Source organism: Chaetodon trifascialis, chromosome 8 (genome assembly GCF_039877785.1).
Source record: "Chaetodon trifascialis isolate fChaTrf1 chromosome 8, fChaTrf1.hap1, whole genome shotgun sequence".
Taxonomy (NCBI): Eukaryota; Metazoa; Chordata; class Actinopteri; order Chaetodontiformes; family Chaetodontidae; genus Chaetodon; species Chaetodon trifascialis.
The window spans coordinates 7989084-8002858 of record NC_092063.1 but is presented as its reverse complement, the minus strand read 5'-3'; the positions used below and the strand labels follow the sequence as shown (position 1 = coordinate 8002858).

Here is a 13775-nt window from a genome sequence, read left to right as displayed (position 1 = left end):
TCCCTTTCAGTCAGTGTTAAATGCGGTGTTTCCAATATTCTGAGTGTTTGACATGTACATATGATGATTTTTGAGGCTGCGCCACAATGCATGATTTTCATTGTTTTTGGCCAATGCACCGACATATAGCAGCTTTAGAGGTCTGACTGTCACAATCCTTAAGTGAGTTTCAAGGCAGTTTAAGGCAATTTAGGCACTAAGAGGCCCAGTAAACACAGATTCATCGGGTGTGAGTGCAGTATTGTCTAAGAGGAATAAATCTCAAAAGTCACTACAAACTGACCGCTGATCAGCTTCTCGCACGGCTTTGAAATGCAGGATTGTCGCTGAGATGATCAGCTCCTTTCCCCTGTCATTTATGATATAGTGAGCGGTTCAAGTTCATGAAGTTAACGGCGTCTGTATGAGCATCCACAGTAAAATGTGAACTCTTTATTGCATCCTCTAACTGAAGAAGAAGATGCTGTCTTGTAAGATATTTATTGTGTCGCTCAACGCCACAGGCATTCACACAGTGAAAGGCTGAAGGTTTGTCAGGCGAGGAGCGGCTGAAGAGCACAACAAGATAAACAGACACGTGTTGGGAGGAGGAGAGCGGACTGTGATGCGACTCCGTCGACTCAACCTCTGCATCTTGAGCTCATTCACTCTGCTTTTATATTCAAGGCTTTACGCTGGTATGAGCAGCACCACATGGCGTTAACTACCATTTTACTCACTCTGGGTTTCATGGCTGTGTCAAAGTGAGCACAAAGAGCAGCAATGATGGCGCTGAAGGTTGTTCACGGCCGGGAGAACAACATTTTTTTTTAAATAACTTCTGCACACACACACACACAAAAAAATGGAGTCAGTTACTCTTTGTCACAGGTGAGCTATAAATTCTTCCTGCTTAAGCAGTCGTTCGTTCGCTGGCTCTATTTTTCTCCCCTTTCAATTAATAGGAAACACATCGGTTGAAGGAGGGTCTTTGTTGGTGTGTGAGAGTCCATACATCACCTAAACTAGAGCACCCACCCACCCCCTCTCCTCCGCCTCCATCCTGCTAACACACACACACACACACACACACACACACACACACACACACACAGACGGCCCCCATCTGCTCCCAATCATGGGTGCAGCCAGCGGTCAGGTCGCTGGCGGTGAACGTGCATACACACACACACACACACACACACACACACACACACACACACACACACACATACACATGTAAAACTACACAACACAGGCTCACTAGGCATGAGGTCAGCCGTACAAACACACACACACACTCGTGTGGGCGTGTCCTCAGCTCAGATATTTGGTCGTGAACGTGCGCTCTGACGTGACGCTCTCATACCTCCTCCTAACAAAAACGAAAGTAAACCAGCATTCTTTCTCTCGTTATCCCACACACACACACACACACACAGACACACACACACACACACACACACACACACACACACACACACACGCACACACGCACAGAGGCACACAGAGGCACAGTGACAGATGAACATGAGACATCCTGGCAGCGTGCTTCACTGATGACAGGGTGTCATGGAAACGCCCAGCGTTCTCCATGGTTACGCACTCTTTACCCCCACGGGATACTCTCTTACGATTGTTCAGACAGAACACTTGAGCTACTACAACCAAAACACACACACACACACACACACACACACACACACACACACATTGTTTCTTATCTGGATCTAAATGGACACAAATTAGCCTATTATGTGCTTTTGGGATTAGAGCGGTGATTTAGCCTAATAGTCTGTTTTCGTCCTCTTGCTCCGAGTCCACAAAGCTTGGGAGATATTTGCCAATAAACGTTTGACGTTTAAATCCAGCTGTCTGGATCTGGAGTGCACGTTTATTGGAAAAAGCTTCCTTTTTTTTTTTTTTGTACCCGTTACAGTTCGAGCGACAGGCTGAATTGTGGATCACATGCTGTCGTCACTTTCAGGTTTCGACCGTTTGGCTTCCTGTAAAACTTGTCTCAACATCCCTTTTCGTGTGTGTGTATGCGTGTGTGGTTGATCTGGCCGTGGGAGCGGTCTGGCTTTTGATGCAAATGTACAGGAGCCGCGGTGTGTTTGCTCCGTCCGCGTGCACCAGTAATGAAGACAAAAGCACATAGCTCGGCTCGGCTCCCTCGCAGTTCTTCTGCTCATTAAGCCGTTAATGCAGCTTCCTGCGCGTGTGTCTTCAGGCCGCTGATTGATAATGCCGCTTGTTATTCATTAATATCACCATAATGAACATGCACTGCTGAGGATGATTGTTAAACTTTTGTGTGTGTGTGTGTGTGTGTTTTTCCTCCAGACTCCATTGACCAGCCCACATAGGAACACACCCCCAGCGCGTGGGGAGGGGGGATCTGATCGTCCATCATCTCGGCACCGTCACAAGGTGGGCTAACATCCCATATGGTTGGCATGGTAACGGCCTGCTGGGTTTAGGTTGAGCGCTTTGCCAGAGACAGTTTCTTGTTGTTGCCACATTCTTGCAACATCCTCCTGACCTGAACGCTGAGACGTGGAGAACGGCGCGTGTTTTCTGAGGCGAATGTGTTATGGAGGTGTTTTGTGTTTGAGGTTTGGATTTTGGAAGGTGGAACAGTTTAGGAGGAGAGAGGGATGGTGGCGGGAACAAGAGGGAAACAAAGAGGGCTGAGTGGATGATTTTCAGGCAGATGAGAAAATGAAGAGGGGGAAGACAGCAGGGAGACTGGAGGAGAAATCAAATTACTCTTTGTGCTCTACCTGCCACAGAGTCTGAAAGAGAGCATTAATCTTTTACCTCTGTCTGCAGGTGACAACAGCACACACACACACACACACACACACACACACACACACACACACACACACACACACACACACACAGGAGTGTACCCAGACTTAACCAAGCCACACTCTCTGTTTCGTTCACGTGCAGCCTCGCACATGCTTCTGCAGACACGCTGCCGTTGCACAGATAGCAGGAGTGATTGTGTGCAGAGTGAGGTCAGTGTGAGCGGGGAGGAGGGAGAGCTCCAGGCAGGGGAGATACTGGACATTAACAGGAAGGAAGCTGGATGAAGATGAGGAGGAGCAGGCAGCTAGCGGACTCTTCCTCAAAGAGTTGAAGTGAAGAAGTAAAAAAGTCCTGTTCTTTTTGGCCTCGGATGATGTTCGCTGACTGGCAGTCGGAGCACTTCTGAGAGCTGGACGAGCGAGAAACTCAGTTTGAATCACAAGTTGAGCAGCGGCGTTAAAAAACATGTGCTTCTTCCGATAAAAAGTCAAACGTGCGAGCCTGGCTGCGTTAAACATATGGAGGGTCTTTGCATTTTGGTAAGAAATATCCAAATTCATTTGAGGACGCCTTTTTCTGCAGCCTGAACCGGACGATAAGACGTCCATTCAGCAGCTTACGTCACTTTTGCTTTTGGAATTTGGGTCAGTTTTGGATGCATTTGGAAACTGCTTTGTTGTGTTTTTGTCCCCGACTGCGACAATGAATCATTTTGAATTTGCTTCTGATTCGTGCCTCTGACCGGCTTCTCCTCCAAAGCAGTGGCATCTGAGGCTCGTGGGTATCAGAGTATGCAGAACACAGAGCTGAAATGTGTAGGTTCAAGGTTCAAGGTTCAAGGTGCAACATGCTGTCAGTCTGTCCATATTCAGGACTCCATATTCAGCAGAACCAGACTCTGTTCCTTCAGTGCTGTGGTGCACACAATGAGACTAAATACAATTAAAAAAACAAAGACAGTAAAGTGCAAGCAGCATGAAGCTGAGTAAAGTCCAATGAATGAAAAGTGCCATCAGGATGTGCCTCATTTCAAATGTTCTAATAAAAATCTACATGAAAAATTAGCATAGATTCTGCAAGACATAAAAATGGCAACAGTGCCATTAGCATTAGCAGCATAATATTTGATTAATCAATTAGTCAGTAGCAATTCTGATAAGTGATTAATCGTTGAAGTCATTTTTTTTAAGAACAAACATTAAATTCTCTGGTTCCAGCTCAAAAATGTGAATAATTGCACATTTTTCTCACTGTTCCGTGACATAAAATTGAGTATAGGTTGAAGTAATTCTGAAGGTCTTAACATGAACGTGCAGTCTGTAAGTCTGTTAAACTGCTCTTGTGTGTTGTATATTTGGTACTCGTGTTGTTATTTTCTCTTTGACTTGTGGAGAAGCAGCTGCAGTGTTGTTGTCGCAGACAATGACAGTAAAGCTCTCTTGAATCTTCAGCGTTGAGGACCACTGACAATATCACTAAAAGCAAGCGCTGAAATGGGAAATCACAGATGGAAAAAAATACTCCTGAAATCTATTCTGCTGGCTTCCGCCAACTTAAGTCGGCTCGAGACGGGACGCCGATCAGATCAAACGGCGAACCAGTGGGAACCAGTTCTGAAGCGGCGAAGACGGTCTATTGGCTTCTGTGCTGTGGCTCTTGTCGTGTCACTGGTGTGAGTTTACACGGCAGCACCAGCGCTGTGTGCTTCTGTTTTGTCAACAGAGATTATGAAAGAGCGTCTGGCAGGCAGGTAGGCAGGAGAGGCGACTGTCTGTGGGACTGTTTGCGTCGCCCAGCCTGAGCAGGGTCTGCCCTGCCAATTCTGTCACCTTCCTCCTCCCGATCTACTCCACCCTTTTGTCACCGAACAAGCAGCGCCCTGCCCGCGCCGTGCTGCCTTTGGTCTTAAATTCACTGTGACGGGCCGAGCCGGTAGACCAGAGAGACGCAGGTGTTTTCTTTTTTTGAAGCATGTTTCTGATTTATTTACTAAAAGTACCAAAAATACCTCTGACAGTAATTTTGCTCAAACATCATGCTCCCAATGGAAAGAGACACTTGTCAAACAAGCACACAGGAAGTTTGACGGCAGCCAGCGCCACAGTTCATCCAGCGCTGCGTTTGAGAGACGGTGGATGAACGTCTGTGTCAACCTTGAAGCTCTGTTGTACACAACAAAACAAAAGATCCAACTCAAGCCTGAATGAAGCTGTAGCATTGATTTTATCCACTCTGGAGGTGATGCAGAGACAGGAATAAACCTGGCGGAGTACAGATTAAAGACAGGTCTGCTTCGTGTTTGTTCCTGCTAATTTTCCCCGCGAACCCGTCGTCTGGCCTCAGTATCTCTTTCCGACGCGCTCGCTTGTTGCTTTGTTTCCTCCTCTGCTGTGACTCACTCTGTCGTGGGAAGGCTGTCGTCTCTCCGCTTTGTTTTCTCTCTGCCAAAACTTAATTTTGTGCCTTCTTTAGCTGCTGTTCATCCATTTAAAATCTGCTCCCCTGGAGTCCCTGAGTTTAACTCACCAGTGTTATTGAAGTGCTGCTCATCTTATTGCAAACATTTTTATTGTGTGCACACAAACAGCACACACATTTCCACAGTTTGACTGATAGAAGAGTGAAAAAGTAGCATTCAGTGCATCTAAAGGATGTCTAGAATTGGGAATTGTGTGACTTTTATATGAAGTTTTGTTGGATAAACTCACAGCCGCCTGCAAAAACTTTCTCCCGAAAACTGAAAACAGAACTAAACCATTGTTCAAATTTAGAGAGAAAACAATGTTATCTGATTGATATTCATGAAAATGAATAGTTGATATTGAAAATAATCCACAGGCTCTGCAAACTTTTCAAAGGTTAATGTTAGAGACAGTAAAATCTCTTTGCAAACTTAATTTACTTTTTCTATAATGAAATAGTTTTGAGATTATTCCCAAACAATAGCTGAAAGAAAACAGAAATCCTACAGGCTGAAATGTCACGTGCACTCAGTGTTACACTAAACAAACGACAAGATGACAGTTTGCTACATGAGCAGCCACAATGATAGCTCGAGCAGCGGCTTTCATAATTAATTAATAATTCGACATGCAGCATAAAACGTTTGGCAAATGTCACACAAGCATTAGCTGCGCTTTTGGGTCCATTTTCAAGTATCGCATCAGGAAAGGTTGATGGAAACGGCTGGATTTAAAAAACGTTTTTACGTTGGCTTGAGGTGTTTTTAAAAGGAGTTCATGCACTCAGTGGGAGATGGAAACAGCTTTTTGATTAAGTTCTGACTTAGTGAACGTTACCTCACATGACTGATCAGCTGTTTCTGCTGCTGCTGCTGCTGCTGAAGAAGAAGAAGAAGAAGAAGAAGAAGTTACAGCTGTTGAAACGTTCCTCATGGCCTCAGTTCGTCTCTCAGAGATTGTTTCTTCTTCTCCTGCTTTGAGGATTATTGACCTTGACACACAACTGGTTTTGTTCTTGGTTCACGACGTCTTCTGCTTCTGTCCTTTTTTATTACATCCATGCAGAACAGAGCGTTTACCAGAACCCTCTTTGGGTCGTCTGTTTGCACCAAACCTGTTAATGGAAACGCCTAATTTGCGTTTTCTCTCTTTTCTTTTGCAGCATTTCAAAAGTTCATGAGGACCTTGCTTGACAAATCAACAGAAACATTGCCACTATGGCTCAGTTCTGTTTTGTCTGAATTTAAGGAACATTTATGTAAGATGTCTGAATGAAAGCCATCAGTTTAACAGAAAATGTCTGAAAAGGGTTTTAGATACACATTAGTATTTCTTGTATGCAAGAGGAAAACTTGGTCTGATTGTGGGGCCAGCAGGAAGGTCTGGGGGTCAACAAGAAACATCCGGATTCATCCTCCGGGAGTCATGAATATTTATAGTAAATGTCATATAAAGCTGTGTTCGAGGCACCTTCTGAAAGAACAAAGTGTTGATTAAGGGGCTGTTTTGACAGCTGGGATGTCAGAATCAGATCTCATGTCTGCAGGACTGTCCTGTTCCACGTGAACTTTACTGGGTTTGTATGATTTGTAGTTCATAAGGTGAGCCGTTTCCTCTGGTTTGGCCATAAAACCGTAAAGTCTGCGGTTCCTGGTGAGCACAGCTCCCCCTGGGCTCCAGGCTCCGGGGTCACTGGCAGGCTGCTGTCCTGCGGCAGAGCTAAGCAGTTCAGCTTCACCCCGGGTGATGCCACAGCTCTGGTGACCTGAGTGACCCTCCTTTCACACATGACCCGGAAAATATGTGGGTCAGCTGTCAGCGTGAAGGTGGTGACCCCTTGAAATCGCTCAGGTCAAGATCAGGGTTGAGAACCAGGTCAGACTGAGTGGGAAAGTTCAGAGCTGCTCACCTGCACGGGTGCGCTCACCTGTACTGTACATGTCAGCAGAGGACTCTCCCATGACGGCTCAGTCTTCTGGGAGCTGCGCTTTTTTCTGCTCTTATTCGTCTCGCAAGCAGCTGCTGCTGAGGAGCCACTCTGATTAACAGCTCCACTCTATTGGCTCTGGCCCTGATTAATGTCTCTGAGTCATCTTCGACTGTATGATTTAGTCTGTAGACTTAAGTGAACATGCAGCTGATCAGAAGCAAGCGCAGACGCTCCGGCCTGCAGAGTATGTTTGCTTCTGTCTAACTCTGACTGATGTCTTCCTTTTCCAGTTAATTTCCTCTCTGAGCTCTTTGCTATCGTTCTACGCGTCCTTCCAACCAGACAGAGTAAATCTAACTAACGTGGAAGTAATGTCTATCTTCATGTGTGTGTGTCTGTCGTTTGATCTGATCGACTTAACACTCGGCAGGTGTGTTGCAGAGGATCCAAGGACGTGCAGTGTCGAGTGTGAAGTGTTTGAATGAGCGGTTCTCTTGAGAAACATCGTTCTGCACGCGCACACACACACGTTCTACCCAGACTCATGTAGATAGACGTTAGCTAGCTACCAGGGCGGCACCACTGCAGGTAGTGCGTGTGCCTCACAGCAAGAAGGTCGCTGGTTCGACCCCCGGGTCGGGCAGGGCCTTTCTGTGTGAAGTTTGCATGCGTGGGTTCTCTCCGGGCACTCCGGCTTCCTCCCACAGACCAAAAACAAGCTCATTAGGTTAATTGGTGACTCTAAAATTGTCCTTAGGTGTGAGTGTGAGCATGAATGTTTTGTATATGTTGCCCTGCCATCGGCTGGCGACCGGTTCATGGTGTCCCCCGCCTCTCGCCCAGTGACAGCTGGGATAGGCTCCAGCCCCCCCCGCGACCCCGGAAAGGGATAGTCGGGTATAGACAATGGATGGATGGATAGCTAGCTACCTTCAGTCAATAATGACAGCCAATCCTTTGAAACGCCCAGGATCCGACTATAACTTGAATCGATAAATTCTATCAATAGTAATGATATGACAGCATAGATTTCATTCATTGTTACGTCCGGATGAAAAACTTCTGAACTAGATTTCGATGGCATCAAAATGTCAAAATGGAAAGATGCACGAGCTGTTGGATGCAGCCCCCCCACATGGCAACGCTGCAAACGTGTGGGGGCAGGGGGCTTCTGGAGCTGCTCGACCCTCCGACTGTAATGGAGTGAACTGCAGCCTGAACCCCTCTGTGACCCCAGACACTGCTCACTGTCACTTTCACTCACACCAGCTCCAACACCCCGAGATAAGACTTTGGTGGTGTTGGTTAAACTTGTGTTAAATGTTTGTTCGGTTTCCAGCAGATTCCTCCTCATCATGGCATCAATACAAGGGATAAATATTTTTGTTATTTTCATGAATTCATTTGCCTCTTCTGCCAACATTTCTGTTAACTTTCCCTCCCGAGCCGAAGCTTTTTAATGCCTGTTTCTGTGAATTTTTCCTAACGTTCTCATTCAGAGAAACTAGCTTACAGCCTACTTTTTGCACGCTCACTCTCCCACATTTACTGCATCTCACTCTTTCTCCCTTAAATTGCCATCTTCACGCCCATCTCTCCCTCTTGCTGCCCTCCATACTGCCATCACCTTCTCCCGTTTCCCTCTTTACGCGTCTCATTTTCCCACTGCCCCCTGCTGCTGTTTTGTACCCACCGCAGCCCCGCTGCCTCTCTGCCACCAGGCCTCACTGCCTGTGGCGTGTAATTGACTTTCTCCCTGCACTGGAAAAGCGGGCGGCCCGCGCCAGGCTGGAGGTGACCCATTTCCCTGGGGCATTCAGCAGCCTCCTAATCAACCATTCTCTGGGGCCGCCTCATTCACTCCGCAATTAGAGCAACTCCCCCTTTGAGAACTCCATCAATAGGCTGGCAGGCAGGCGGGCGGGCTCGATCGGCGGAGGAGCAAAGAGAGTTTCACTCAGACACTTTGCTTTGGCTCTTTGAGTTCTGAACCCTCCGACTTTGTACCTCCCCCTCTCTGCTTTTCTGCCTCCCGTGCTCCTCGTCTCCCTCGTGGTTGGTTTCATCAGACAAGAGCAAGCGGGGGTTTTGTCTAACGATGAGCCGGAGACGGGGAGGCAGGTAGACAGGCAGGCGGGCAGGAGGATAGGCAAGAAGAGACGCAGGTAGGCAAGCAGACAAAAAGGCAACGAGACAGTCAGACAGTCAGATGGGAGGGACTCGAGGGAGAGATTAAAAGAGAAATTTGAAAGAAACTCAAAGCGGGAGGGATTGAGCAAGAGGATCGGCGCGTCTTCAGAGCTTCTCCGGCTTTTAGAAGAAGATTTATGAGTATTCCCCCTTGTTGTCTTGCAAGGGAATACACTTGTGTTTCACCTGGTCTCGAAGACGTGCATGAAAGCAGCCCTCATATTGATTCAGTCTCAATAAGAAGGTGTGTTCACCGCAGCCGGATATGATCTTGTTGCGAGCCAAGCGCACATGACTGAAGATTAGAACATTCACTATCCAAGAAAGAAAGAAAAAAAAAAAAAAAACCCAATCAGACATTTTCGCCGACTGCTCTGATCCCACAAGAAGGAGCCTGAGATGATGGTGCATGGTGATTAAATAACAGGCCGGCATCTCTCCCCTGCCGTTGGCCTGATTTGCTATGCAGGAGAGGCAGCGCTCTGGTCAGAGGATAACCATGTAATCAATGGAATGAAAAAGGCGCTCTGGCTGTGAAGGTTAAGAGGGGTACCGGAGGCTTTCTGCCCACTCTGTGCGCCACACATGCATTCAAAACACACACTAGACAGGCCTGGATGTTACATCTCCTCCTCTAATTCCTCCTCCTCTTCTTCCCCTCTCACCTGTTCCCCTTCCCTCCTGTCTTTCTTTGACATGCCTTTATCTCTCTTTCTCTCAGCTCGCTCCCTCCTCCTGCCGCCGCCTCTTTTCCCTCTCATCCCCCCCTTTATTTTTTCTTCCTCTGCATTTTCTCTGTATATCCTCTGTCTCCCACTATATTTGTGCTCTCTCTCTCTCCCCTTCATTTACTTTCCTCTCCTCCCTCCCTTCCTCCATCCTCCATCCTCTCTTCCCTCCCCTCCTCTGTGCTCTCTTTCCTCCCTCCCTCCCTCCTACCTTTTCCCCAGTGTCAGCTGCTGTCACTGTGGCAAAGAAAGTGACCAATCAGAGCCCACTTCACAGCACTGGCTTCTCCCTCCTCCCTCATTTCTTCGGTTTCTTCCCTCTGTTCCGTGCTCTTCCTCCTCCTCCTCCTCCTCCTACTCCTCCACGCCTCCTCTCGTCCCATCTGCCTCTCTTCCCCACAACCTTTATCAGCTCACTTCCTGGAGACGAAATATGATGCATTATGGGAGACAGACGGCTGTCTAACGGGGTTAGTTGTGCGGCGTGGCTTATCATCAGAGACACTGCTAATCCTGTGTGTGTGTGTGTGTGTGTGTGTGTGTGTGTGTGTGTGTGTGTGTGTGTGTGTGTGTACACCATATGAGCTGATGAACTCATACATGCACAGGCCCACACACACAAACACAACCTCACATGCTTACTGTCTTTTTTTGAGGAGGAGGCAGACGAGACATGTTTATGTTCGTCAGTATCTGCCAGGAGAATACGATTTGCATGATATAAGCATATTTTAGCCTGCTGTGTACTGTTTTGCACTGTATCCACTTTACAACCTGCCTCTGTGTTGCTTATTTTTGCTGAGTTCAAAAGGATGATTCCCATGTCTTCTTCCCTTCACAATTACCTATATAATAAGAGCTAAAGGGCTAATAGGGACGATATAATCCCTTCTCTGCCTCCATTAAAGCCTTATTTACACCTGTGTGTGTGCACTCCTTCCTCTCAGGTGCTGATATGTGTACACGATGAGCGGATTGGGGGAGAACTCCATGGAGCCTCTGAGCTCAGAAAACCGGAAACGCAAGCTCTCCACTTGCGACACGCCTGGTCTGGGGTGAGTGTGGCTGATCAGCACAAGAAAGTGGGCTACTGGGTCAGTGGTGTCTCTAGTCCGGGCCATGTAGCTGCTTTGTGTGCCGTGATGAGTAAGACCCTAAATTTGAACCTAAATTTAAGGGGGTTTTGTTTGTAGTTTTATTAGGAAAAAGCACCTTTTAGACTGACTTTCAGTACTTCTCAATAAATAGCTTTCTTTTCACTCTTTCTTTACTTTATTAAACCTTGTAAAAGTCTCATTGAGTTTAAAATCTGCTCTCTCCAGGATGGCGACAATATGACAGTAAATAAAATACGCCTGCACACTGACTCCAAACCACAGATTTATTTCAGTGGGCAACATTTTGATCCCAGTCGGATCTTTGTCAGGCTTCAGGTATTGAAAAGTCTATAAAATACAGACCTAGACAGGCCAAAGAGCACAGACTTAATGTAATGTAGTTTTTAAAGAAGCGAGACATTTGAAGAAATACTTATTTGCTTTCATGTTGAGTCAGATTGATCCCACCGTCACTAAGTATGAAGCTACAGTCAGCAACCAGTTAGCTTAGCTTAGCAAGTCACCGCAACCATCCAAGGAATAGTCCAGTATATGACCTATAGCTTCTCACCAGGCTAGCTAAACCCCCCTTATTCCAGTGTTAATGCTAAGCTAAGCTAACAGGCTGCCGGCTATAGCTTCATTTTTAACATACAGACTTAAGAGTGCTGTCAATCTTCTCATCTAACTCTCGGCAAGAAATGTGGATAGTACTGCAAGCGTGCTTCAGTACTGTCCACTTACTGCTATCAGCATATACAGTCAGTGTGTCCCAGTGACAATAAAAACCGCTGAGGATTTTTCTACTGGAAATTTTGGACTTGCTACTTGCAGCCACAGTTCTTTCAAATATAAAAACAGCACTCATAATATGAGCACTGGAGTAGCGTTAGCTTAGCTTTAATCTTTGCACGTTGCCCTCTGCAGGTGTGACAGGAAGCGACGGGAGCAGGAGAGCAAATACATAGAGGAGCTAGCGGAGCTGATATCCGCCAACCTCAGCGACATTGACAGCTTCAACGTCAAACCAGACAAATGTGCCATCCTCAAAGAGACGGTGCGCCAGATCCGGCAGATCAAAGAGCAGGGTGAGTGGACGCGGGCGTCCGAGATGCTAAAGGCTCCCGAGAGCCGGAGCCGGACAGGTGCTCTGCAAGTCAGATGGACTGTGGAGAAGTGTGTGTGGGAAGCATTGGGAAAGGTGTTGTGGAGAGAGAGGTGGTGGGTTAGAGACAGCTGGGGGTTTAACACACACACACACACACACACACACACACACACACACACACACACACACACACACACGTGTCTCCTCAGAGCCCAGGTGCAAGGACGAATCAGTCATTCATCTCCCACAAATTTCACAGCCTCAACTGTTTATGTTTGGGAGGAAACACTGGCAATGCTTTGTGAACCTGTCATTCATGTGTGAGTGTGTGTGTGTGTGTGTGTGTGTGTGTGTGTGTCTGTCTGTCTGTCTGTCTGTCTGTCTGTCTGTCTGTCTTACGGGCATACACAGCTGTTTGCTGGCCTCGCCAGGGGCTGTTTAATTGGACGTTTGCAGGTAATCACATGCCCATCCATTCTACTGAACTGCCAAATTATTAGTTCTGTTACAGCTGCTATTGTCATAGTTCTGTCTCCGTTATGCGGCGGTCATTGATTTCTCCTGCGAACACTTTCAAAAGCTGCAGGCTGAGAATCTCGCAGATGCACCATCAGTGCAGATTGGACATATTTGAAGTCTTACATTCAGAACTGTGCCAGCGTAATTTTTTTCCATTCAAGGTGAATTTGTGGAGATCAGGGGGAGAGCCGGTGGCGAATTTTTGTCTCCACTCGGCTCAGTCAGCGTCTGCCACCTCGACAGGAAGGGGAAGAGGCTACAGCTGGCCCTGACTGGCTGCTGACAGGTTGCCATAGTTACAGGAAGTGAAGACAGAAATGACACAGGCGTTTAGGCTCGTATCTGGCTTTCTACCTGTTCCTCTTCTCCTCCTCTCACTTTCAGTTGCTCTTTCTGCCCGTCTTCATTTCTGCTCTTTTCTCCATCAGTCTCTCCTCTTTCTCATCTCTCTTGGATTTAATGCGCTCTGCTCTTGCATCTTCCTCCTCTTCTGTTTCCCCCCCCTTCTCATCTGTATTGCAGCACAATGAGTTGCAGCATCTTCAGGTTTGCTCCCAGCATCTTAAGATACTGAGTGAACTGATGGAGTGCAGCCTCTCCCTCTCTTTCCTCTCCCCCTTTCTCTCACTCCTTCTCTACCTAACTTCACAGTGCCTGGCTGAAGGCAGCAATGGCTTTTTTTTTCTTTGTGTGGGTATCTGTGCCCCTTGGGAGCTAATCAGATAGAATGATTCCTGTAGTCGAGCAGCCCCCGCCTCTTTCTTAGACCAAGCCCTGCATTAATACAACAACCAAAACGCCGGCCGCTTTCTGTCGGCGTCGTCTCCGTCCACGTCCCTTTGCTTCAGCTGGTCCTTGCTGTCTCCCTCTCTCTCTCTTTATCTGTCTGTCTTTCTTTCCCTCTCTCAGACTCAGCCCCTCCATTAATTCAGGAGCCTCAGC

The 13775-nt window shown here is 47.1% G+C and overlaps 1 protein-coding gene across 1 annotated transcript in view; it reads left to right on the top strand.

The window, feature by feature from the left end:
- Positions 1-13775, top strand: part of LOC139334892 (nuclear receptor coactivator 3-like) — a 61466-nt gene that overhangs the window by 32551 nt on the left and 15140 nt on the right. Inside the window, exons 2-4 of the mRNA XM_070968140.1 lie at positions 2326-2412; positions 11057-11164; positions 12134-12294. Of these exons, the coding sequence (XP_070824241.1) occupies positions 11076-11164; positions 12134-12294 (250 nt within the window). The 5' untranslated portion in view covers positions 2326-2412; positions 11057-11075. The remainder of the gene's footprint in view (positions 1-2325; positions 2413-11056; positions 11165-12133; positions 12295-13775) is intronic.